The following is a 26,618-nucleotide window of genomic DNA, read 5'->3' as shown; positions in this document are numbered from 1 at the left end:
ACGCATTCGTAACACCCTCTGTTCCTGTGCATACAGCACTTTCAGTCCCCACAGGGGCTTTGGCTTTCCTGGTTCTCTCAGAGTCTTCACTTCTTTCCTGTCTAGCTGCGTCAATGTAGTCTGCTGTTCAAAATTCCCTGTATCCAAAATGCCCAGATTCTGAGCGAAATTCTTGGCACCGGCGCTCTCCGGTGATGTATTCTAATCTTCGGGCCTTCCGGCCACAATTGATGTCTTTGCCCCTGTCGGGCCCTGTTCCAACTGAGATTCTTCAACAACGTCCGGTAGGTCATCAAGCCACCCGGTAACCTCTGCTGACTCTTCAAAATCAGACCAGTTGACTGCCACGCCCTCTGGATCTTGTTCATTGAAAAACTAGAGGTTAGCAAAATGCCCCTCCACAGCCGCCAAGTCATCTATCCTCTGACCAAATCCATCCTCCTGTATCACACAAAGCTCTGCCCCTGCCGGTAATTCCAGATTTGGCCCAACCTGGCCTACTGACAGAATGTAGCCACTCGGACTGTATACCTCCTCAGCAAAACTCCCAGATTTCTCAGATTCTGACTCAACAATCCCATTCTCCACTGAAGTCTCCCCTGTTCTATCTTCGACAGTCACCATCATTGGTTCGGGTTGGGTTCTGGAGATGTCCAACATGCACAAGTTAGTGCCGTCAGGAAGGAGCACCTCCGGCTTGGGTAGATTGGAAGAAGTGATGTATATGCTGGGGTCGTATGCCGTAACCCCGATATGGATAAAGTTGATGCGTTTGGGAGGTAGAGCTTGGTTGTGTGATGGGAGAGGGTTGGTTGTGACATTGGGTTTCTTTGGAGGTACGATCACCTCATTATCAACGAGATCCTGAATCTCATGGCGTAATCGGAAGCACTGGTCGGTGTCATGACCATGCTGTTGGTGAAATGAGCAATATTTGGTTGGGTTATGGGAAGGGGGAGTTTTTTTGGCAATGGCCGCGGCTTTAGGGGCTTCAAGTGTCCTTTTCTGATTAAAACCCCCAGAGCTTTGGACAGGGGCATATATAGTGGAGCAAAGGTTCTTTGGCTTTTGGGTGGGTATCTGGCTGTTTACGAACTACTATCGGACGCACCGGTAAATGGCGTAGCTGCAAAGGTTCTTGGGGTGTTGGCGGTGACCATGCTTACTTCCTGAGATCTGGCAGCTGCACCACTGCTTGTGCCTGCATTCATACTGCGGTTGTTGAAGGTTCTCCTGGGCTGCTCTCTGTCATTGTCAATCAAGCCCTGTTTCAAAGCATCCTCGATTTGTACCCCTATCTCGTGCAGATCTGAAAAGGTGGGGAAGGGGAGGACAATCATTTTTTGCATAAGCTTAGGCTGGAGATTGCACACAATCATCCAAATTTGATCTTTATCAGTGGGCCTTAGGGTCATCATTGAGGCCTTGGCCCTCCACTGAGTTACGAACTCAAAAAAGCTCTCCTTAGGCTCCTGCCTTGTTGTCTCGAGATCACGGGTTATAATCTCGATTTGCGTGTTATAGGAGTACTGTGCAATGAAAGCCTCGGCCATCTCATCCCAATTCCGCTTGACAACGTCTTCCAATTTTGCGTACCAGATGGTCGCTACACCCGACAGGGTCCGGCCAAACAATGAAAGCTTCTGTAGTCTAGTGAGGCCCATCGGCCTTAGTATGTCCGAAAACAAACGTAGATACACCATGGGATCCCCGGACCTGTCAAAGCGGTCAATTTGTGGCATCTTGAACCGATCTGGCAGCGTCACAGCCGTGTCGGTATACCCGTCCTCAATATCTGGGATGGACTTTACCCCTTAGGACTTCTTGAACAACCTTTCAAGCTTGCTCAACTTCAACGCTATAGGGTCCACCTCGAACTCAAAGGGAGACTCTGGTTGATTAATAGGCGTGGGTGCCTTAGATAGTTGAGGTAGAATCGGGGGCAGAGCTGGCCCCGTTGGGATGTCTGTATCCTCTTGGGCATTCTGAACATTCGCCGTCTCCTCAAGTATTAGGACTCTTGTTGGGGGAGGAGCCTGGTGTGAAGTGGATGCTCCAGTTTGCTGCTATAACCGGGTAATTAGCTCTGCTTGTTGGGCCATAACAACAGCCTGCTGTTTGGCAAATTCTGCTTGACGAACAGCGTCCTCCTGCATGGCTTTCATGCTCTCCTATAGCTGGCGTACCATGTCTTCCATCCCTGACATACTGCCCTGATTTATCTGAACTGCCGGTGTATTTGCCTCTGTAATAGACTCGGAAATCTCAACCCGACTGTTCAATGACCACTGATCTGGCAATCTCGGTACCGATATACTGCGTTTTCTCGATCTTTGCCTAGCAACCGGGGGTAAAGAATAGAACACTGGTTGTCCATCTACCAAATCCTCAGATCGATAGAGTTGACGACCTCTAGTCCAGAGTGCTTGGGGAATATCTGCTTGGTCGGAAGCAATTGTGCTAAACTACCTAGCAAAAAGATAAATAAAGCAATAATAAGGAAATAAACAACCTGAAAACGGACAGCATAACGGCTTAAATAAACACAACACACAGTTGGGTATAACAACACGCAGTTGATAAGCTGAATATACTGTTCCCAAACATTGATCGGTGTTTCCAAATTACTGCCCCCAAATCTGAATCTGATACCCGCAGATGACTGATTTCCAAAATACCGATACTGGTGCCCTTAGGCCTGATACCCAAACTTGTAAACTGATACGTGCGTTCCTGTAGAAACACACTCTAAAAGCACATAACAAACAAGTGAGAGCCAAAACACCCCTATGTTGGGGTAGGGTTTTCCTGTCCTATTTTGTCAGGAACTAGGGTTTCATTACGCATGCAGCGGCTTCAAACAACCTATAATCGGGTAAGCAACCTGTTCTAGCTTGGAATGGTCACTATGGATTCCGAATATGCACTAGGTCGAATAGTCAAAAGGGTGCCCCGGTAAAACCGAGGTTTGTGTTCCCATCGTGGCAGAGCCTGTAACCGGTCAGCCTTATGGCACGCTTCTCGAAGCGAGCCTCCGGCAAACCGCTCAGGAATAGCAGACGACAAACACGGTATCCTAGGCGCACAAATGCAAATGCAATGCAAAGAAACACATAAGTGTAATCAAAACAAGATATCATGAGTTCGAGTCAAGTTTTCTAAATCCCCAGCAGAGTCGCCAGAAACTGTAGACGCGCCCGTGGGCCTCATGCTACAGTACGGACTCAAATAGTCACGGTTCTTAATCTGGACTCGCAGTGTGCAATGCAAGACTGATAAATCACCAAAGAGTCTAAATCCGGCAAATCGTTTTGGAAAACAGATTTTTAAGGAAAAAGTGTCAAACATGGACTGGTTTGCCAGATACAGAGTCGCCACCTAAATATTTATTTTTAGGAAATTTAGAAAACCCTAACTTGTTGCCTAAGGCCACGTGTCCCTCATCACCAAAGTTGCCTCGGCTCAGGAACTTGGGTACGATTGGGGAAGGTCAGCTATGAGCACCCCCGCTCGCCCGATCAATGATCGGCTTTTACTAACCATGATATCGATTTTTGAAAACATTATGTGCTCTTTTTCCGGTTTATTAGCCTAGAATTATTACGTGATGCGCACAGCAAAACAATTACAGACTAGATTGCCTAAGTTGGAACAAAGCATCGTATATCCGTTTGTTTCGAAAAATAGATTGAAGTTTGCTACTTGCAAGTAGGCTAAAACACGGGTTTCGACGAATTATTCCAACTCAAGCAACCCAACCTTCACCCACAGGCATTCAGGCAGTTATATCACATAAGCATATAGCCTCATGGTAAGCATGCTATCATGGCAATCACTCACACGCATGCAAGGATACTAAAACATAAACACTTACCGAGTACTCCGAGCCAAAACAAAAACTAGTTAGTAATCAATGCATGATCTTAGTTATGCTGAGATGCCTAATGCAACACATGCAAAAAGGCAACTTAAGATAGGCTCGGCTACTCTAAGATGGCATATGAGATGCAATAGATAACATGTATTCAATTTGGAATTGAAATACAATGCAGTCAGCATGATGCGCCGAGCCCGGTGCATGCAGGACAGATGAATAGATGCAAACATGCAAGCATAAGTATGCTAATTGAAACAGGCCCTAATCTAACCATCATAAGCTAGTAAATAAAAGGGAGAAAGACGTGGGGTTGGAAGACATACACACACTCACGCACACTTATTACACAATTGCCCTCGCTCGGAGGGTCTGAAAGAATAATACAAACTTAATTAACTAACAAGCTAATTAAATATTACGCAACCACTTAACTAATTAACAAATTAACTAGTCAACTAAAGCAGTAAAGAGGCCGCCGCAGCTCCGCCTTGGAATGCTTGGATGATGCATGCTCGATTCGCCTCGCTCGGAAACCCGTCGCCATGCCACTGTTGCCTCTATTTACACTATTCTGCACCTCTGAGAACCATGAAAACATTTGTGATGCTTCTGAAACACTCCTTGCACACTTTGGGATGCCACCGGCCAAGATAGAACATTACCGGCCATGAAAATGTGGCCATCAGCCAAAGATTGGATCACCAGCTTGACAGTGATGGTCGGTCGGTAGTGAATGTGGACGGCCGACCATTTCTTTCTGTAGAATACTGGTTTTGCTGCAACAGAGGACAGACAGTGCATGGCATGGAATTTTCAAGATAGTATGTGCATAGCCACCCTTCCTATCATGCTATGATCTCAAGGGAGTGTGGCCCTCGGTACTCGGGCCACCAATCACGCATTTCGACGCATGATGGCCAAAGGTACCAAGTTTGCAAATCAATGTAAATGCATGCAACAAAACAAATGAATGCTTCACGCCCTATCATTTTGAGATCAAGGGCGTCGGCGACTGAGGATTGAGACGTGTTTTGTCACTTTAAGTACGAACACACCTTATTCCTCATGTTTAGTTTAACACCCCAAACCAAGAACAATGCAATGTATGTATGCGATATGGCTCAAATATGTAAAATGGCTCAAGTATGCAACATGAGGCTAAGTTAGCAGAGCATGCCAAATGTAATGCAAACTAAACATGCAAATGTGCAATATGTCAAGCATGCAAAATGCAATGTAGCAAACATGGAAAAATATGTAATGGAACTAGCATGTGACAACACACAATGAACCAAATATGCAACCAATACGCAACAAACATGCAATGGTGGACTTAAACCACAAAGGGCAGACCTCAGCCTTGCCATAAACAGTGGCCAAAAGTGATGGGTGAAGGCACCAAAATGTAAAGCAAACAAGCATGCTAATTAGCCTATCACCTAAACATGAAGAGGGAACTTTTAAACACATTCAAAAGAGACTAGCATGGACAAATGGCAAGCATGAAAATTTCTGAAAATGTGCAAGGGATGATGCCAAATCACCCAAACCATGCAAGTAAGGTATGCAATGAAGGCCAAAACTTGAGGCTAACAAAATGGTTCAAGCCATGGTCATACCAACCAAGCCTCAAAGAGCCAAAATGACTTAAATCAGTCCTAAGGTAGACCAAAATAAGGCTAGGACATACATTGGATGGGGTCAAAACATGCTAAGAAATGGGCCCAAAACAAAGGGCATTTAAGGCCACAAAAGGGAGCATTCTACTATAACTATCACAACCAAACATGGCATGGATTATGTGATGAAAAACAGAGTTATAATATGCCAAAATGTCCCCCAAAATCCACTTAGATGGCATCTAAATGACTTAAACAAAAAGGCATGCACAATGGCCCAAACATGGAGCATAAGACCACAACTCTTCAAGACGTTGAAAGGGTGGTAGATGCAAGTATATAAGCATAAAACATAGACTGAAATAACATGATAAGTGATTCCAAATCACTGAAATGGCTCAAGCAAAGCATGCTCATGACTCACACACTCAAAGCCTACAAGCTAGAATGCAAAGAAGCTATACAAAGCATGGGAAACATGGCTAAGACAACCAAAGTTAGACCTCAAGCATGGTAAAACGTGACTAAAAACTTTACAAAGCTAAGCCAAAACATGTGAACATGGTGGTCAAAAGACAAGACGCATGTTATGACAATAAAGAGGATTACAAAGCAAGTGTATGATGCATGCAATGGACTATCAATCCGACCAAAAACGGAGGCATAATATGACCAAATAACACCCAAAAGCCTCTGAGATGGAGCTAAAACCAACTAAACATGCATGCTACCTTTATGAGCCAAAAACACAAGCATATGAGACATAAGGGGAGAGGGGTGTCCCTCCCCTATGCAAGGCCTCAAAACTCCTTCACCACCGCTGAAAATCCTCTAGATTTCAGTGGTGAGAAGGCCAATATACGAAAGTTCCAAAGCTCGAACAAAGAAGGCACAAAAAGGGCCAAACAAGGCCTAAGAGGGGGAGGACAACCCAAATGCCAACATGACTTTAATGAAACATCTTAAACATGAAAAATTAGAACTTTTATTAGTTATACACTAAGCTTAAAACAGCATGTAAGATAGGTTAAAAGCTAGTGCAAGAATGAGGAATATAAAGCAATATTGCTCACCCTTGAAGAACACTTCAAGAACAGCAACTCCAGCCCTCTCCTTCTGATCAAAACCCACTCAAAACTCCAAGAACAAACTCTCAACACCTCCAAAACCGAAGTATGGTGTAACACTAGGTGTTTTAGTGCAAAACTAAGAACAAAACACCCTTTTGGACACTCTAACACACACAAATGTAGAGAGAGAGGAAGATATATAGAGAGAGAGTGATATATGAGATATATATGTCTGATTTGCTGAACCTCTCTAATGGAAGGAGAGGCCTCCTTTTTTAGAACAAAACAAGGACCAAAGCTTCTTAGAGAAGCTAAGGTAAAGAGGTCAAGCTTCTTCAAGAAGCTAGACCAAAGGTCCAAGCTTCTTGGGGAAGCTAAGACAAAGGGTTCAACCTCCTGGAGGAAGCTAAGACAAAGGGTCTAAGCTTCTTCAAGAAGCTAAGAGTAAAAGGGTGCAAAGGATGCAAGTCCTCCATACACGTGTATGGAGGACAAGGTCCGTGCACTCCAGCTGGCACAGCTGGCATGCACAATACCTGAAAAAGGCAAAAAGGAGGCACCGGCCAGAAAAAGAGACAATCGGCCAAATAAATGGCCGACCAACCAAACAATTGGTCGGTAGACAGAAAGCAAGGCCGGTGGCTTCATGCCACGGCCGGTGGGTTTAAGGGATGGCTAAAAAAGCCACTTCCTACCCTCAAGTGCAAAAATCACAAGTCCTTGGTCCACAACCAAGCACAAAACAGTCAAGTCGAGAGATCCTAAGGCAAGGCGCGTAGCCGAGTCCTTCGGGATCTCAAAATGAACACGAATATGAATGATCACCGAGTGTTCAAACGATGACGTCCAAGTCTTGAGAATGGTCAAAAATGGGGTGTCTATAAGGACTTCCATAAAATCAACCCATTTTATCTTTGATACAAGATTCTTGTTTTGATTCTAGATATGATATAAACTAATAAGCTCTGTACTATAATTAGTCTACAACAAATCAACCCCAACAAAAATCAGTAGTATTGGTGGTGGTTCTGTGCTATTAGTGGTCTGCAACAACTTTAGTCTCTTAATTGGGGCCATAATGGTGCATCACATTGCTATGGGTGTTATAGAGAAAGAAATGTCATGATGTTTGTGATGAGGATTACAGTTGTTGATTGGAGTTGAGGATTGGTAGTGCTCTGTGCCTGTAGTTGTAAAGGTGCCGCCATCGGGGTTGATGGGGGGTTGGTTGGAACTTGGATGGAGGTGATGAGGGAAAATGAGAAAGATGAAAGAAGGTAATCGGTACAGGTCAATATAGTAATTTTACAGTGTTAGTATGGGGTATTGTGGTCATTATGTATTTTTTGTCACTTCTGTTAGAAGACTAACATTGACAAGGAGTGCAGTGTAATTTTTAAAATATAGAGGGGAATTTTGTATTAAATCCAAATCTCAAGGGGTGTCAATGTAATTTACCCAAGTTTGATTTTGTAAGTCCTCTATAAGATTTTTTACTCATTCAAGTCTCATAATTTTTAATAGACGAAATTACCATTCAAACAATATTTCTTTGTCATTTGTAATAGTTTATAAAAGAGCATAGCGATGTGCCATTTATTTCGATTTTTAAAATTTTAAAATATCATAATTTTTACAATATATATTTATTTTTGATAAAATTTATATTTCTGGAATCAATCCAATGAAATTTATCAAATTAGACTAATATTAAATGTAAATTATATAAATAAATAAATATATATATATTATAAATTTACAATTTTTAATAGTAAGTTTTCTTAACTTACTTAGCCAATAACATTTACTTGGTCTAATTTTTTTATATAAAATATACGGAGTGAGTTGAGTTAATTAAGAGAAAATTTCATGTAAAGTTAAAAAAAAAAAAAATCATACTTAAAATGAGGAATTATACTAAAAAAACTATAAATTTGATCCAAAAAAAAAAGAAAAAGAAAAAAGAAAAAAAAGATTTGCAACTACGAAATTTATATATTTGAAAAATGTTTTAGTGTGAAGAAGCTTCTTAGTCTAAAAAATTAAAAAATAAGTTAATTTACAATATTCTTAATTTCTAATCATAAATTAAAATTTTAAACAAATAAAATCTCTTTCACACATAAACATATATAAACAAATTGAGAAATATCTAAATTACGAAACTAATAAAATTGAAAATTTTCTTAGTTGACGAAACAATTACATGGAACATTTCTGTACAAAACTGAGAATATTATCGGTTTAAAAATGAAAAAATTGACAATATTATCAATTTTAACACTAGAAAAAAAATTGAGAAATTTATCAAAAACTGATAATATTCCCAATTAATACTGAAAAAATTGAGAAATTTCTTAGTTTATTGGATAGTTTCGCAAACTGAGAAATTGTAAGTTTTGTATAACTAAAAAAATAATATTTATTTTTATAAAATTTTATATCCAATATTGGTCTGGTTTCCTATTGTGTACACTTTGAAAATATAATTTTTATTAAAAATAAATATGTATAATAAAAGTTATGAAATTTTTAAGTTTTGAAACAATAAAACAAAAGGAAATATCATATCAACAGTACCCACTTGAATTAGGAGAAATTATCTAGTGCTTTTGGAGTATAGTCAGATGATTTCTAGGAGATTTATAATTGGTAGAAACATAATCAGCATGCTTGGCTATCATTTTTTAAAAACACTTCTCAGAAAAATTTACTTTCTTATTTTTTGTGTTTTTTTATTTTTATTGAATTTTTTAAATATTTTCAACAATTTTTTTTAATTTTTAGACATACCTAACATATATATATCTAAAAAGTAAAAAAAAAAATTGAAAAAAACTTTTTAAAAATTCACTAAATACCAAAAATATAAAAAAAATACGAGAATTAAGTACATTTTTTTGTATTTTTATGTATTTATTAATTTTTAAAAATATTTTTTCACAAATTTTTTATTTTTTAGATACATCTAAGTAAGGTGCATTTAAAAAAGTAAAAAAAATGTTTAAAATTTTAACAACATTCACTAAAAACAAAAAAATACGAAAATCAAAAAATTTAATTTTCAAAAAACTTAATTCAAAAAACTTACACCAAACACGCTGAATGTTGTTATGTAATGCACTTGAAACACTTAATAATTTTTTATTAGCATGAATTGAGGCCTTTTCAATTCCTTATGCCCTCTAATGAGGGTAAAATTTACATATAAATATTTTGAACATGAGGTCATATTAATTACAAATAATGAAGACTTAGGAGTTGTTTGCGATGTCCTAAATAAGTGTATTTTTTGTTTTTTTAAACTAAAAAGTTGAGGAAAAAAAGATGAATGTTTGAATTAACTTTTTGACTTTTAAGAAAAAATGTGTGTTAAAAATTTGTATAAATAAGTGTATAGGAGAAGTTTTAGTGAAGGAGGCAATACGGCCCGTACAGTCTGGGCAAAGTAGTGGACTGAGTATAGGGGTGGGCGCAGGTTGGTTGCGGCCACTGAACCTCCAATCCGTCATTCGTCCGTCAGATTAGCGGATTGGAGAAAATCAATTCGCATCCGTCCGCCAATCCGGTGGATGTGGATTGAGCGGATTGGCGGTTTAGCAGATGGATGTGAATCGGTTTGGCGGTTTAAAATTTTATAAATTGTCAACATAATTCAACTTGTGCACTTTCTAAAAAAAAGAAGAAAGTATTACAGTTAATGACTTAAAAAAATACTACAATCACTGCATGCCTCATCCAAAATAAGAAAGTTTGAAACTTTAGAATATCACAATCACTGCATGCCTCATCCACATACCACAATTACAGCATGCCTCATCTATATAAAGTATTACAATCTATGGTTCTTAAAATATAAAAACAATTCAAACCATCACAAACATGAACACAGTAGTAGTAGAGATTACATGTCTCTGTGTTGTTACATCTATATTTGTTTTTGAAAACAAAAACCAACCATTATATATCATATTTTCTATTTATTATTTTTAGAAATAGATTTAAAAACCAAAAAATATAGATAAATAATACGTTTATTTTTTTCAATTTAAAAAAGATATTCAAGTTGAAAACTTTTTTTCAACAGAATATTTAAACAAACTGAAAATACAAAGTCTTATAAATTACTAGGGGTGTTCGCAGTTTGGCGGTTCGGTTGCGGCCAAAGAAATCTCAAATTCGACATCCGTCCGCCAGATTGGCGGATTGGAGAAAATCAATCTGCAACCGTCCACTTGTCATCACGAATCCGTCCAAAATATGACGAATCGGTTCGGTTCGGTCGGTTTTGACGGATCGGTATATCCGCTGCTCACCCCTAGCTGAGTAGGAGATAGGAAATGGTTGCCTCCTTTTCAGGCTTGAATTGAACGGTGCTGTTCGGTCCATGGGGGCCCACCACGGGTCCCGTTTTGCTAATCGAAACCGTTCAATGTGTAGATGTGTAGAACTCGTCGAATACTATATACTTGTAAAAAATTAAGTTAATCGGATATCGATAGCTATCTGATCGTATTAGTTTTTTTGTCAACCGTTAACTATAACACCATCTATTTTTTATACAAAACTAATTTGATCATGTAGTTAGCGATATCCGATCAATATGATTTTTTACAGGCATATAGTACTCAACGAGTTCTACACATTGAACGGTTCAGATTATCAAAACGGGACCCGTGATAGACCTCCACAGGCCGAACAACACTGTGTTGTTTGTGCACCCCACCTGTGAAATTTTTCCAAAAAAGTTAACAAAGTCTGTGGAGAGACAGATACCCGTTGTAATAATTAAGTGTAAAATTAATTTTTTTTATATATATATTTTTTTATAAATAGTGATAACTTTCAAATTTTTTGAATAACCTTTTGACTTTTTTCATGTATTCCAAACCAGGCCATAATGGAGCACCAACCTTACAAATTAGACTTTTGAGTAATTAACCCAATAATATAACATTCCTTAAAAATAGAGACTTAACACCTTAACATGTTTTCAAAGGAAAATGATAATCTTTTACCATAATGAAGTGATGGTAACAGTTTTTATAATCAATACACATTTCAATAAATTGTGACAAGCCCATTACTCAACTACATCATTCTATATACGGTTCTTGTTTGTATGACATTACCTATTTTTGAATATGGGCAGGTCGACGATGAGAGATCAATCGTCTATTTTCAGGATGCAGCAAGTACAAATCTCATATTGGTTATCATCCTGATACAAATTTTGTATAGAATTGAAGGGGAAAAAAAAAAGAATGCATGTTGTTCTTTAATTCCTAAAGGATTGCTGGATCTTTGTATCTCTTGAAAACAGTCTCTACATCTGCCATGACTTCAGGTGGAAAAGGCCGCTCCGTCGTCAAAACAGCATCGATGTCCTCTTTTAATTGGATGACCGATGTCGCACCAATGATTAAACTCGTCATAAACGGACGGTCTCGTGCAAATCCGAGTGCTAACTCAACCAGAGTTAGTCCATGTTTCTTGGCTACTTCAATATATTTTATTGTTGCTTCCTAGAATTCAAGAATACCAAATATTAGCATGGACAATGAAATAACACTAATGTTGATTTTCGCTAAGACATACAAACAATGGGAGCTTATAAGTAACCCACAAAAAATGAAACTGAGAAAAACAAAAATTACCAATCCAACGTAGTGAGTGTGTGCGCAGCATAATATGATAAATAACACCACCTATGAAACATGGGCATTGGTACGATATGGATACGTCAACATGATAAAATCTAAAAAAAGTAAAATATAGGTACAGCTTGGTACGCTTGTAAAAAAATATTTATTTTTAATTTAGAGTAATGTAAAAATTAATTAAATGATCTAATTTGTTAGGATCTAACCTATAATTAACATTTAATGTCAAAAGTAAATGTATAAATCAAAATTAAATGTTAATATATTAAATAACTTGCAAACCATAATTTAATTTCAAAATCATGCTAAGTATAAAACTAAAAAATAAAAAAGAAGTCTAGTGAAAGGAGTTTTTATGTCTGTAGTAGAAGAAAATATTATTTCAACTGAGATACAGTATGGCTTAGGTATCTACTAGTTATATCTGGGTACGCCAAAAAATTAAGAAGAAAAAATTTAAGTACATGTTTCGTATGTACATAGAAGTATCATACCAGGTACCATAGGTACCATACGCCAATATGTACCCAGTATGGGTACGACATGTTTTTCGAAGTACCCATACTTCATAGAACACCACTAATTGATAAGTCGGACAAGATCAAAAGTGTAAAATCAAAAAAAATGGCCAGCACAAAAATAAAATAATGAAATAAAAAAATCAATGTGAATTGGTTAGTGTAACACAAAAAATCATAAGCGACCCATAGGCATCTCTGCAAAGTTTAGCTCAACTCTAAGAGTCCTAGATGCAAATTATGAAGGTCATCATACTAATAATTATGTTTAATGTGTGCATTATGTGGGGTGAATTCTAATATTAACACCAACTTTTGAATACACAAATACTAACGGATGTTCAAATGACAACTAAAATACGCACCTTGGCAATAGATCTGTTATATCTTTCCATGTAGCCAGGGAAAAGGTTAAGCCTTCCTCTTTTTGCAGCTTCAGAATCAATATCTATGTACTTTCCTGACAGTGATCCACCACCCAATGGGGAATAAGCTAGCAATCCAATATTGCAATTGTTTGGGTGGCACACCTCAACAAGATCGACTGCAAAGAATCAAACTAACAATCATAATCTTTTGAATACAATAAACTGAATTTATCCATACTTATGAAATAGTGGCCTTCAGTTCTTTATCTTCAAAGCTGCTATCAATGGCTAGAATTGTGCATTTAATTAGACAAGATGTTGTTCGGATGTTGAGTTTAAGTTTCAAAATTGCAAAAGATTAGTGGACTGAATTATGAGTGAGGGGGGGGGGGGAAGATTTTTATTGTTAGTCATGCAATATTAAATTTAGAGATCCAGAGTAACTTTAATAATTACAGCTGATACATCTACTATTAAGTTTTCTGCAAGTTCAAACCTGAATTCCAGGCACGATCTGTAAGTTACAAATCATGAAAAAATTTATTCATGTGACAACAAAAATGGCAACCACACCATTTGATCCACAACCATAGAGTTATTAAGGCTGGCACTAATGCCGTTCACGATGGTTTTATGTTTCAAAGTAAAGGAAGTCATCAACGATCATGGTTTGCCAAAGATCTAGTCATTGAGAGTCATGCTACCTGTCCCTAAACTATGTTGTTGTAAACTAAACAGTAGCGGCCAATTTAAGAGAATAGATGAAATATGGTAGGCAGTTACCGAGATGGATCATATAAGAGACATTCAATCAACCAAAGTCTTTTTTTTTTCTTTTTTTCTGTTTTTTTTTTTTTTAAATCCAAAAAATATGCTAATCATTGCTAGGATTGTGCTGGGTTGCTAAAGTAAAAAGGTTTCCTTCAAACGACAGCCATGAACGTCGAATAATTGACATTAAATTACATGGAACAACTATGAGAAATTGTTTGCCTATGGGAGTTTCCAGTTGGGAGAACAAAAAGGAATAGTATGTTCTAGTGAAATACACAGATATAGATGGAAGAAATAAATATGTCTACCTGTCAATTGTAAAGCACAGAGTTGAACAGACAAATTAACCAGTCATGACTAAAGCACAAAATCAGATAGAAAACAACTTCCCTTCACATATCTACTAAAGTGAAACAAGATACTGAGGGCAAAGAGCTTACCTTCAAATTTACATCTAACTAACAGACTGTAGCTGTTTTGGATGCTGACAATCTTTGGCAATCCTTCAGCTTTTGCAGCGTGAACAAATTCCATCACCCCATATGAAGTTTCATTAGAAACACCAATGTAGCGTACCTGAATAGAACACCATGTCTTCAATATCACTACAGAAATAACAACAGTGGACGGAGTGACACCAGAATCAGCTAGACTCAATGTCAGTAAATATAATCTTAATCGTAAAAAATTACACGACTTTAAAAGTTCATTCAATATTTGTTACAAGTAGAAATTTTTTAGTCTCATACGTATGGGAACAATGGAATATGACAGCCTACCTTGTTTATATATACATAAATATCTTCTATTTAACAGGCATACATATACATGTGCTCTATGCACTCATTATAACACTTTTATCATTATCACAAAATTACAGGTTAAGGACAATCCAGGGCTCTGCATATTCAATGGCCATTGTGCCTAATACTTGGGTGGTTTCACACACCACTATTCTGGCTGTCTATAAGTTATGCAGACTTATCGAAGAAAACTTAAAAAAAGGTCAAGCAGACTAAGGACTTTCATGTTTACAATAGGACAGGGTTTAGCTGTTTAGTAAGTTGATTCCTCCATGTTCATTTCATTCACAATGCAATTGAACAATTTGGTTGGTTGACAGTCTAGAGAAGCCAGATATAAAATTCAAGTTAACAAACTGTTACCTTTCCTTCATCAATGAGTTCCTTAAGGGCCCTGAGCTGCTCTACAAATGGTACACTTGGCCTCCATTTTGAAGGATCATAAAAAAATTCACCAAACAATGCCACATACCGGTCCGGCCTAAAAACAGAAAAGTAAATTATGTTCTTAGATGTCCACAAAACAAAAGAGAAAATTGACAACAGTGAACTTCGTATAGCTTGAGCTGCATTGCCAATCAGGAAAAAAAGTGTTCTGAACACTTCAAGCTTTTGGAATAGCAATAAGGATTTTCTCACCAATGTATTTGCAACAGATCAATGTAATCAGTGTTGAGACGCTTAAGGCTTTTCTCTACACTTTCTTTAATATTAGCAGCATCAACCCGCAAAATCTTTGCATTGTCACGCATATAACTTGATCGCTCAGAATATCCACAAACTTTCGTAGCCAAAATAACCTAACCATAAAGGGAAACGATGCAGTATGTCAGTGTTCTGGTATCAAAACAAGAATTTGAAGGTTTTTAGCTTTTAGGTTTTAATAATTAGAATGAGTGTTTTGACTTCTACAAAATTCAGAATCTTTCATATGTCGAAGATAAAACATGCCATTCAGATTCACAAAATGAAGTCAGCAAAAAAAAAAAAAAAAAAAAAAAAAAAAAAAAAGAAAATCTCAGACAGCTAGTACTGTTTAAATCCACAGTGAGAATTTTAATTGAAGCAGTTTGGGATTATATATTTTAGAAAATGATAAACGAATTTTATGTGAAACAATAACAATTCATGAAGCAAGTCATTCCAGGATGGATTGCAGGTCTCTATTACAAATTAACAATTACAAATCATTTGCAAGCTAAAAATCAAAGATTGCTTGGAAAAATACATACTACCATTCAATTTGTTTTGTTAGATATCTGAAAACATAGTAAAGAAATTATCATGCTTTATCAAAGCCAGAGCCAGAGCCAGAGCCAAAAACTTGGATTAAATTGCAGCCTACTATAAGAAATTATTGTTAGAATATTTCCTTGTTTCCTTATTTAGATTAGGTTGTGATTGATTGATTGTGATTCCTTAATCAGTCAATCAATTAATTAATATAAAAGGTGATTCCTTAATCAGTGCCTTAGGGCTTCCTTTTGTAACAGTTGATTGATTAATATAAAAGGTAGTGATATCATAATCATCATCCAAGTTTTGTATTATCTTAAATTACATGGTATCAGAACCAAAACCCTAAAAACCGTCACCCACACAGTCATTGCCACCAACCAGCCATCACCTATCACCACCCATCCTCCATCGCTGGTCCCTGAGTCTTTGTTGGAACTAACCAAGGTCCCACAGACCTGTTCCAGCTTCAACCAAAGGCCCATCTGGCCTAGTCGACCCTTGTAAGGGCTATCCTAGCCTCTCTTTATGTATTTCGGCTCCTGTGGGTGAGTGTTTGAGGGCTGCCCATCTGCTATTGCCCCAAGTTTCTTTCCCTCTACTTTCTTGAACACAGTTCAACACTTGTTTTGATTAGAGGTTCGTTTTCCCGTATTTGATTTATTTTTTTGGTCCATAGATGACCCATTAATCCGATTGTTATGCTTCCACAATGGTCTGTATGTGATTTTGCTTGTTCCAGCCCATTCCATTCCTCTTTACATTCTTGTGATTTGTGCAAGGTTTTTTAGATTAAAATTACAAAGTTCTTATGGTTGACTTAACTAGTGAATCCACGACTACTTCTCATCCATCTAAAGGGGAGAGCTCCAGTCCAGTTATGACTACTATATCTGAGAACCTGAACCTAAACCTGAACATAAACCCTAATCTCAAAATCACCACCGCTCTGTTTAATGGTTAGAATTACCTTTCATGGTCTCAGTATCTGACACTTTTTTTGAAGAGTAGGGGGAAGATGGGATATGTTAATGGGAGAGTTCAAGCACTAGGTATTACGGACCCTGACTAGTTCCGATAGACACTCAGGGACTAGCGATGGAGGATGGGTACTGATAGGAGATCTACATTAAGATATTATACTTTTGTGGGCGATAATCTTGTTACTTGGAGGAGTAAGAAACAAAATGTGGTGGCTAGATTGAGTACAAAAGCTGAGTTTAGAGCTATGGTACAAGGTGTGTATAAACTCTTGTAGATTAGACTGTTGTTGATGTTGGAAAATGGTTTTATATAGGCATATTTTTTAGCCCAATTTATGTGGGCCCCAAACGTCTTTTTGGGGTGGGTCCGAAGAGGTGACGTGTTCCTTGCTGCGTGGCAAGTCACACGGTGAAGACGGAACATTAAAACCATTTATAAGTGAATGGGAAGATGACGTCGTTTTTGGGTTTAACATTAATTTTTTAGATAAAATTCTTTTGAATTTTTTCAATAAAAAATTATTGTGAGAATTTAATTTAATTCTAAATTTTAGATTCCTTAAGTGGTTTCCTAAAATTTGTACCTCTTACTTTATTTATTAAACTATTCAATTTGTTTAATATATATATATTCAATAGTTTAATATATATATATATATATATATTCCAAATAGTTTAATTCAAAAAGTTCCTACAGGTTTGAAAGGCATAACCACCACCAACGGATCCTTTTGTTTGATAGCATGTTCTTTACAACGGACAGAATCAAAATTTCAAACAAAACCTGTTCAAACATTGTCACATCTGTTCGGCAATTATTTGCACCTGTTGGGACGGAATTTTGGTCTCTCTTGGTGCCTATTTATAGATCCACTTCCTTCAGTTCTAGGACACCCGAAAATCTGTCAAAAATTGGTCTCATTGCTGTCCAGTTTTTTTTTTTCCCCTACTTTTGCATTATTCTTCATTCTAATTTTTAGGAATAAATTTTTAGAGAGTTAGAACATAGGTTTGGTTCGCCGAACAAATTTATTTGAAGTGCTTCTATAAATTTGTGAAGATCATTGTATCTTGGGAGATAGACGCCATTCAACCGTAAGCACCGTAGCGGGGCGAATCTGTCTTAAAGACAGAGTGTCACACACTCGACTTGGTCTTAATTTTATTTGGGTTCAATAAATAAATCTGGTATGTTATTTATTTGTTTTGTTTGAATTTATTTCAGTTTATTTTATTTACACAGAAGATTGTTCCAACAATCTTAAGACAGATTCGAATTATTCTGTTTACAGAATTTTTCGTTTGTTTCCCTTTTTCATTCTTTGTAAATAATTTCGGAAGAAAATTATTTTCTGTGAATTTACAAAATAATATTCTGGTTGGAAAAATAAATAGTGATTATATGCTATTTGACAGATAGTAGTAATATACTGTCTCTTTTCTTTGACAACAACTAGTAGTACGATACTGGTGTCATTAATAATTCAGAATATATTTTTGTGGAATTTTGTCAGAAAACTAATTTTGGTTTTTAGAAATTATTTTCTGAGTTTTCTTTAATTAAAATTCTGTTTCAGTATTTTAATTATTGAAGTGTTACAGAAATTTAATTTTCTGTGTGGAATTAATTTGGTTAAATAAAATTTTATTTTATTTCCAAATTAATTGAAAAATAAAAGTTATAGTTTTTATTTCTTTTATTTTACAGAATTTAATTTTCTGTGTAGAATTAATTTGTTTAAATAAAATTTTATTTATTTTTAAATTAATTGAAAAATAAAAGTTACATTCTTGTTTCTTTTATTTTTACAGAATTTAATTCTGTGAGTTTGGTTTAATTTTCTGTGTAGTGTAAATTCTAATTATAATTTTGTTTTTTATATTAGAATTGATGGCTACTGAAACAAATGCCCAAACAAGTACTACTATGGTGGCTGCAATGACGCCAACCCCCTCTCCTGTTGTAACAGTACCGGTAAATCACAGTGAAAAGCCAGAGAAATTTTTAGGAACTGACTTTAAAAGATGGCAACAGAAAATGTTGTTGTATCTTACAACTCTGAACCTGGCTCGTTTTCTCCGTGAAGATGCTCCTATCCTGAATGAGGATGAAACCGACCGGCAAGTGGTTGTTGCGGTTGATGCTTGGAAACATGCCGATTTTCTTTGCCGGAATTATGTCTTGAACGGACTTGACAACACATTATACAACGTCTACAGTCCAATCAAGACAGCAAAGGAACTTTGGGAATCGTTGGAGAAAAAGTACAAAACAGAAGATGCAGGCTCAAAAAAATTTGTGGTTGGCAGATTCTTAGATTTTGTAATGGTTGATTCAAAAACTGTGATCAGTCAAGCTCAAGATTTCCAACTCATTCTGCATGACATTCACGCAGAAGGTATGTCTCTCAGTGAATCCTTTCAAGTTGCAGCCTTAATTGAAAAATTACCAAAAGGCTGGAAGGAATTTAAGAACTACCTCAAACATAAGCGCAAAGAAATTTCTATGGACGAGTTAATTGTGCGTTTGAGGATTGAGGAGGATAACCGCAATTCTGAAAAGCGGGCTGGTAAGCTTCCTATGGAGTCTAAGGCAAATGTGGTGGAACATGCTTCAAAAACCAAGAAATGAAAGTCTTCTGGAGAAAGTTCATCACAAGGCTCTAAAGGAGGGGAAAATAAAAAGTACAAGTTTAATGGCAAATGTTACATCTGTGATAAAGAGGGACATCGGGCCAAAGATTGCCGTAGCAAAGGCAAAAACAAAAGAAGAACAAGTAAGAAGCCTGCTCAAGCCCACATAACTGAAGTGGACAATATTTCCAATGGTGTCGATGACATCAATCTTTCTGCAGTTGTTTCCGAGGCAAATCTTGTCGGAAATCCTAAAGAATGGTGGGTGGACACTGGTGCTACTCGCCATATCTGTGCCGACAAAAAGATGTTCACATCTTATTCTACAGTGGATAATGGTGAACAACTCTTTATGGGCAACTCCTCAACTTCCAAAGTTGAAGGACAAGGAAAGATTGTACTCAAGATGACCTCAGGAAAGGAACTCACTCTCAACAATGTGCTGCATGTACCGGACATTCGCAAGAATTTAGTTTCCGGATCTTTGTTGAGTAAGAATGGGTTTAGGCTAGTTTTTGAAAGTGATAAATTTGTACTTACTAAGAATGGGATGTATGTAGGAAAAGGTTACATGTCTGATGGCCTTTTCAAGTTAAATGTAATGACCGTTGTACCCTCAGTTATTAATAATACTACATCTTCTTCTTACTTGCTTGAGTCTTCAAATTTATGGCATGGTAGACTAGGACATGTTAATTATGGATCTTTGCGTAGATTAATTAATATGAAATGTTTACCTAAATTTGACATTGATTCAAATCATAAATGTGAAATTTGTGTTGAGGCAAAATTATCTAAAACTCCTTTTCATTCAATTGAAAGAAGTACAGAACCACTTGAATTAATTCATAGTAACATTTGTGATTTTAAATCAATTCAAACAGAGGTGGGAAAAAGTATGTAATCACTTTTATAGATGACTATACTAGATATAGTTATATTTATTTAATTCGAACCAAGGATGAAGCTTTGGAAACTTTCATTCAATATAAGAATGAAGTTGAAAATCAACTTGGTAAGAAAATCAAGAAACTTAGAAGTGATAGAGGTGGTGAATATGAATCACCTTTTGGTGAGTTTTGTAAAGAACATGGAATAATTCATCAAACCACCGCTCCTTACTCACCTAAGCAAAATGGTATTGCTGAAAGGAAAAATAGGACTTTAAAAGAAATGATGAATGCTGTTAAAACCTATCACCTACTTCACCCACTTAAACCTACTCCACTAAACCTAACCCACTACACCACTACCACCTCACCTACTCCACTAAACACTCAACTTTACCTACCACACTAAACACCTACTTCACCCACTTAAACCTACTCCACTAAAACTAACCCACTACACCACTACCACCTCCACTTCACCTACTCCACTAAACCTAACCCACTACACCACTACCACCTCCACTTCACCTACTCCTTACCTACTACACACTCACCCTCTTCTATATATAGGAATCATGAATCATTGTAATTAACATTAACATATAAATCAATAATATAATCATTTCTCTTTATACATTAAATTTCTACATGGTATCAGAGCAAGGTTAAAAACCTAGTATTTTCGTTCCACCGGCGGGCGGCAATCTCGCCTTGGCCGCCCGCCGGACAAACCCAAATTTCCTTAATTTTCTTCAATAGCATTGACATCTTCTCCATGCCCTCCCCTGGATCTCCTTTCTCGTCTTCCCTACACTGATATTTCCTTCAACGCAGAAAGTGAGTCTTTTCTTATGGGTTCTCTGCATGTCAGAGTTGGAACTTTCCTCCTTTAACTCTTCATCAAAGCAGTGTTGTTGCTGCTTCTGGGAACCGTCATTGCAGCTGCATTTGCTGATCCATTGGTAGACGCTGTTGATAATTTCTCCGATGCGACAAGCATTCCATCTTTCTTCATCTCATTTATTGCGCTGCCTTTGGCTACCACCTCCAGTGAGTCAGTAACAGCAATTATCTTTTCTAGCAGAAAAAGGCAGAGATCTGCCTCGTTGACTTTCTCTGAGTTATATGGGGCTGCAACCATGAACAATCTCCTTTGCTTATCTGTCTTCTTAGCGCTGGTTTACATCAGGGGATTGACATGGGACTTCTCAGCTGAAGTACTGGTTATCCTCAGGGGATTGACATGGGACTTCTCAGCTGAAGTACTGGTTATCCTTATAGTTTGCATCGTCATGGGTGTGTTTGGCAGCTTCTGCATCCCTTCCAAGCATTTCACAATCCAAACCAACAAAGCCCCAAGACAGAACGACAGACACAGAGGAGAGAGAGAGAGAGAGAGAGACAAGGACAAGGGTTTTGTTTTGGGTCAGCCGATACTGGTAATGGCTCTCTCTCTATAATTGATACCACACACACCACAACACAGATCTCTCTTTCTCTCTACTCAAGGACAAAACCCATTCTTCTTTTCTTTATTTAATCACACCCACTAAGATTGTTTTACTCTCATTATCACATCCATTATCACATCCATACACACCCGTATCATGTTGTCTTCCACTTTCTTTTATTTATCCTTTTAAAATACACCCTTATCATGTTGTTCCCAACTTTCTTTATTTTATATATATATATATATATATATATTGTTAACATTTACCATCACCTACCACCATTACCATCACCTACCACCAAATTACCATCACCTACCACCACCTACTCCTCACCTACTCCTCACCTACTACACTCACCCTCTCCTATATAATGAGTCACTCACCATTTGTAATCAATAACATTATATCAATCAATAATATATCAAAAATTCTTACATGGTATCAGAGCAAGGTTGAGAAGCTAATAATTCTGCTTCACCGGCGGGCGGCAGTCTCGCCTTGGCCGCCCGCCGGACCTCTACACTAAAACAGTCAACCGACGATCTACTATACTGAACGGCGAGTGGCTATCGATCTACACCGAACAATATTCTCCTACGATCTGCTCATCTCTGCTCCTGTTCTACACTGACGGAATATAAGGAGGTGATCATGTCTTCGTCATATGTCCCAGCAACCACTGAATCACTCGATCAGGCTCAAGAAGGGAAAAAAAAAAAAAAAAAAAAATCCAACAGAGGCAATCTCAATCCTTTACCGCATACTTGAGAACCCTTCATCTTCTTCTGAAGCACTCCGGATAAAAGAAAAGGCCATCTCGACTCTCTCAGATCTTCTTAGAGAACAAAACAGGGCAGAGGAACTCAGAAGCCTTCTGACCCAACTAAGGCCTTTCTTTTTCCTTGATCCTCCGAGGGCGATCTTGTATCCCTGGTTGAAAAAGAGGCAAAGCCTCAACGGGTTGCATCAGAGCCTGATTTAGAGGAAATGCAGGAGGAAATAAAACAGCAGGAAAAGCAGGCTTCCCCGACTGGCGCTCCGGCGGCTCCGCTCGGCTCCATCTCTGCGCCTCCATAAACCTCCCTATCGCCGCCATCTCATTCCACATCGCGCGCACTGCGCTGTGGTTTCGATCTTGTTGCTTTCTTCGATCGCGAATTTTCTGCTTGCTAGCTGGACATCCCATCTTGTTTCAGAGCTTGGCCCCTACAGCTCATCTAATGAGGTTTATCAACAAAGATGCTGAAGGATAATATCTAGTGCATCTTTTAAGAAGCTTACAGCTGTAAATCATCCACTAGCCCACTTTTGTCCCCTCCTCCACTTATATATTCTTTTATTATACATATATTTTATTATTTTCTTTTTCACCGTAGGCACTCCTAATTCCACCAATACTATATATATTTTATCCCCACTTTCTTTATTATATATATATATATATCTTTTTATTATATTATTGTAAAAAAAAAAAAAAAAAAAAAAAAAAAAAAAACATCATCATCTCTCCTCCGTTTGATTTCCAACTCCATTATTTTTATTTCTTTCCTCCACACCACTTTCCTTATTTCCCCCATCTTTCATTTTTGATTTCAAATATATTTTTATTATTTCTTTCTTTATTTTTCTTTCACATTATTTTTTATCTTTTTCAAATTCCATTCATACCATATAGCTTTGCACACCAAACCATAATTTATTCATCTCAGGGATTAATCCCGATCACAATTTTACACAAAAAAAAAAAAAAAAAACACAACACAACAACAACAACCACAACAACAAAAACAAAAACCACATCCACAGGCGGGATTTTTCTTCTCTACTCTGCTGCAGGTCTCTTCTTCTTGCTTTTCTCTTGGGTGTCCCTTCCCGGCGCTGCCTCCATACTTCCCACGCCACCGAGCACGTTCACTCCCCACTGCTCCTCCACTGCAGCATATGCCGGATCTCCAAATCGGAACATCACGGTGGCCTTCCGCTTCAGCTCCTTATTTTCCGCCTTTAGCACACTTATCTCTGCTCGCGCATCCTTATACATGCGCTGGAGCAGAGCCAGTTGGGCATTTAACTGCTGCACCTCATTTGTCCTGCTCTGCAGCCGGTGAGACAAATTTGTGACCGCAGTCATGGTTTCCACGCATGACTTCAGAGTATACTGATTGGCCTCAATATCAGTTTGCACCGCCATTTTTTGCTCCACCGACCGCATCGGAAAGTGTTAAAATCCACCTACTTCACCCACTTAAACCTACTCCACTAAACCTAACCCACTACACCGCTACCACCTCACCTACTCCACTAAACCTAACCCACTACACCACTACCACCTCCACTTCACCTACTCCTTACCTACTACACACTCACCCTCTTCTATATATAGGAATCATGAATCATTGTAATAAAAATCAATCAATACAATTAATCAATAATACATCAGTTTATTTTTACATGGTATCAGAGCCATAAGATTTAGGCCTATACTCCTTTCTTTCCGGCGGGCAGCCAGCCGGCAACCTTGCCTTCACTGCCCGCAGGAGTTTTTCAACACATATCACTTACACATACCTCCTACTCTTACAGCTTCTCCTCCCTATGGCAACTGGATTATACAAGCTGGTTGCAGAACGTGGACCGTGGAGCTCCTTGTCTAGATGGGCATTAGAGTCGTACTTAAAAGGTGATGTGGGCAAGGCATTTCTATTGTACTCAAAGATGGCTGAGTTGGGCTATGAGGTGGCACAAAGTAATGCTGCTTGGATTCTTGACAAATACGGCCAGCGTAGTATGTGCATGGGAGAATCAGGTTTCTGCACTGATACAGAAAGTCATCAGCGTGCACATTCTTTATGGTGGCAAGCTTCTGAGCAGGGTAATGAACATGCTGCTTTGTTGATCGGTGATGCATATTACTATGGCCGGGGTACGGAAAGAGATTATGAACGTGCCGCAGAGGCTTACAAGCATGCTAAATCCCAGTCCAATGCGCAAGCCATGTTCAACCTTGGATACATGCATGACCATGGTGAAGGGCTTCCCTTTGATCTTCATCTTGCCAAGCGTTGCTACGATCAGGCACTAGAGATTGATCCTGCAGCAAAGTTGCCTGTAACGCTGGCCCTTGCTAGCTTGTGGGTACGAAAGAACTATGAGAACAGTTTCATGGTTGATATGATTGATTCACTGCCTGATGTCTTTCCCAAAATGGAAGCATGGGTGGAAAATGTGATCATGGAGGAAGGAAACGCGACAATACTCACTCTCTTCGTCTGCCTACTGACAGTCCTTTACCTTCATCGAAGCTTGGATTCACTGTTTACCCATCTCCCCAGATCTCAACCTCTGTTGTTGAACCCTATAACAGTGTCTTGACCACTCACTCTCTGCTTGAGCACACTTTTTCTTTTATTTATTTATTTTACTTTTTTATTCTCTTTATCCCATCCCTCCCGTCCATGTTCCCCACTCCCACTCTCTCCTTTTTCAAAATCCTTGTCTTTTCCTTCCCATCAACTCTCTTTTTAAAATAAATAATTCATCCTCCACCCACCACACCACATTATCCTCATCACTGCTCACCCCATGTGATCCACTCTACCACAAACAAATAAAATAAATAAATCAATCAGCAAATGCATTGAACCTCCTCGGGCCACCCAATTCCCTATTCTTATTATATATATACTTTTCCCTTTTCACATATTTTCCACCCATTTTTCTTTTCTTCTTTTATTTCTTTATTTTTTCTTTTCTATATCTGCTCACTCTCTCTCCTCACTTTGCATCCACCGCCCAAACTTTTTTTATTATACAGCTTAATTGGTGCACTCCTTGTTCCCCACTTTCTTTCTTTTATATATATATATATATATATATCTCTTTTTATTATATTATATTCAAAAAAAAAAAAAAAAAAACAAAAACAAAAACAAAAACAAAAACAAAACAAAAAACATCATCTCTCCTCCGTTTGCTTTCAAACTCCATTATTTTTATTTATTTTCTCCAAACCACTTTCCTTATTTCCCCCATCTTTCATTTTTGATTTCAAATATATTTTTATTATTTCTTTCTTTTTCTTTCACATTATTTTTAATCTTTTTCCAATTCCATTCATACCATATCGTTTTGCACACCAAACCATATTTTATTCATCTCAGGGATCAACCCCGATCACAATTTTACACCCAAAAAAAAAAAAAAAAAAAAAAAAACCACACACCACCAAAAGCTTTGTTTTCTTTTCTGCAGCCGGCCACCAACCGACCTCACTTCTTCGTCTATTCCGCTGGTCTTTTCTTCTTGCCTCCGTCCTGGGCGGCCCTTGACGGTGTTGCCTCTGTGTTTCCCACTCCACTGGGCACGATCACTCCACCCAGCTCCTCCACTGCAGAATATGGCGGACCTCCAAAACGGAACATCACGGTGGCCTTCCGCTTCAGCTCCTTATTTTCCGCCTTTAGCACACTTATCTCTGCTCGCGCATCCTTATACATGCGTTGGAGCAGAGCCAGCTGGGAGTTTAACTGCTGCACCTCATTTGCCCTACTCTGCAGCCGGTTCGACAAGTTTGTAACCGCAGTCATGGTTTCCACACATGACTTCAAGGTATACTGATTGGCTTCCACATCCGACTGCACTGCCATTCTTTGCTCCACAGACCGCATCGGAAAGTTCAACGGAGCAAACTCCGGGGCGCTTGGTTGAGGTTCCAGTGCCACCGCACCAG

General features: G+C 38.0%; 1 protein-coding gene and 1 pseudogene across 2 annotated transcripts in view; one reads left to right on the top strand and one right to left on the bottom strand.

Moving 5' to 3' along the window:
• Nucleotides 1-11,554: 11,554 nt before the first annotated feature.
• LOC114297450 (NAD(P)-linked oxidoreductase superfamily protein) overlaps nucleotides 11,555-26,618 on the bottom strand; it is a 41,559-nt gene continuing 26,495 nt past the window's right edge. For both annotated transcript variants that reach the window (XM_028241896.2, XM_028241889.2), the window contains 5 exons: nucleotides 15,332-15,492; nucleotides 15,056-15,173; nucleotides 14,330-14,465; nucleotides 13,113-13,291; nucleotides 11,555-12,091 (listed from right to left, as the gene is read on the bottom strand). In XM_028241896.2, the coding sequence (XP_028097697.1) occupies nucleotides 11,852-12,091; nucleotides 13,113-13,291; nucleotides 14,330-14,465; nucleotides 15,056-15,173; nucleotides 15,332-15,492 (834 nt within the window). In that variant the 3' untranslated portion in view covers nucleotides 11,555-11,851. The remainder of the gene's footprint in view (nucleotides 12,092-13,112; nucleotides 13,292-14,329; nucleotides 14,466-15,055; nucleotides 15,174-15,331; nucleotides 15,493-26,618) is intronic.
• LOC145795030 (ERAD-associated E3 ubiquitin-protein ligase component HRD3 pseudogene) lies at nucleotides 24,470-25,295 on the top strand (annotated as a pseudogene).

The sequence above is a fragment of the Camellia sinensis genome, chromosome 7, assembly GCF_055761805.1.
Source record: "Camellia sinensis isolate YWXY chromosome 7, ASM5576180v1, whole genome shotgun sequence".
Taxonomy (NCBI): Eukaryota; Viridiplantae; Streptophyta; class Magnoliopsida; order Ericales; family Theaceae; genus Camellia; species Camellia sinensis.
Note: the sequence above shows the minus strand (reverse complement) of the source record. Positions and strands in the feature narration are given on the sequence as shown.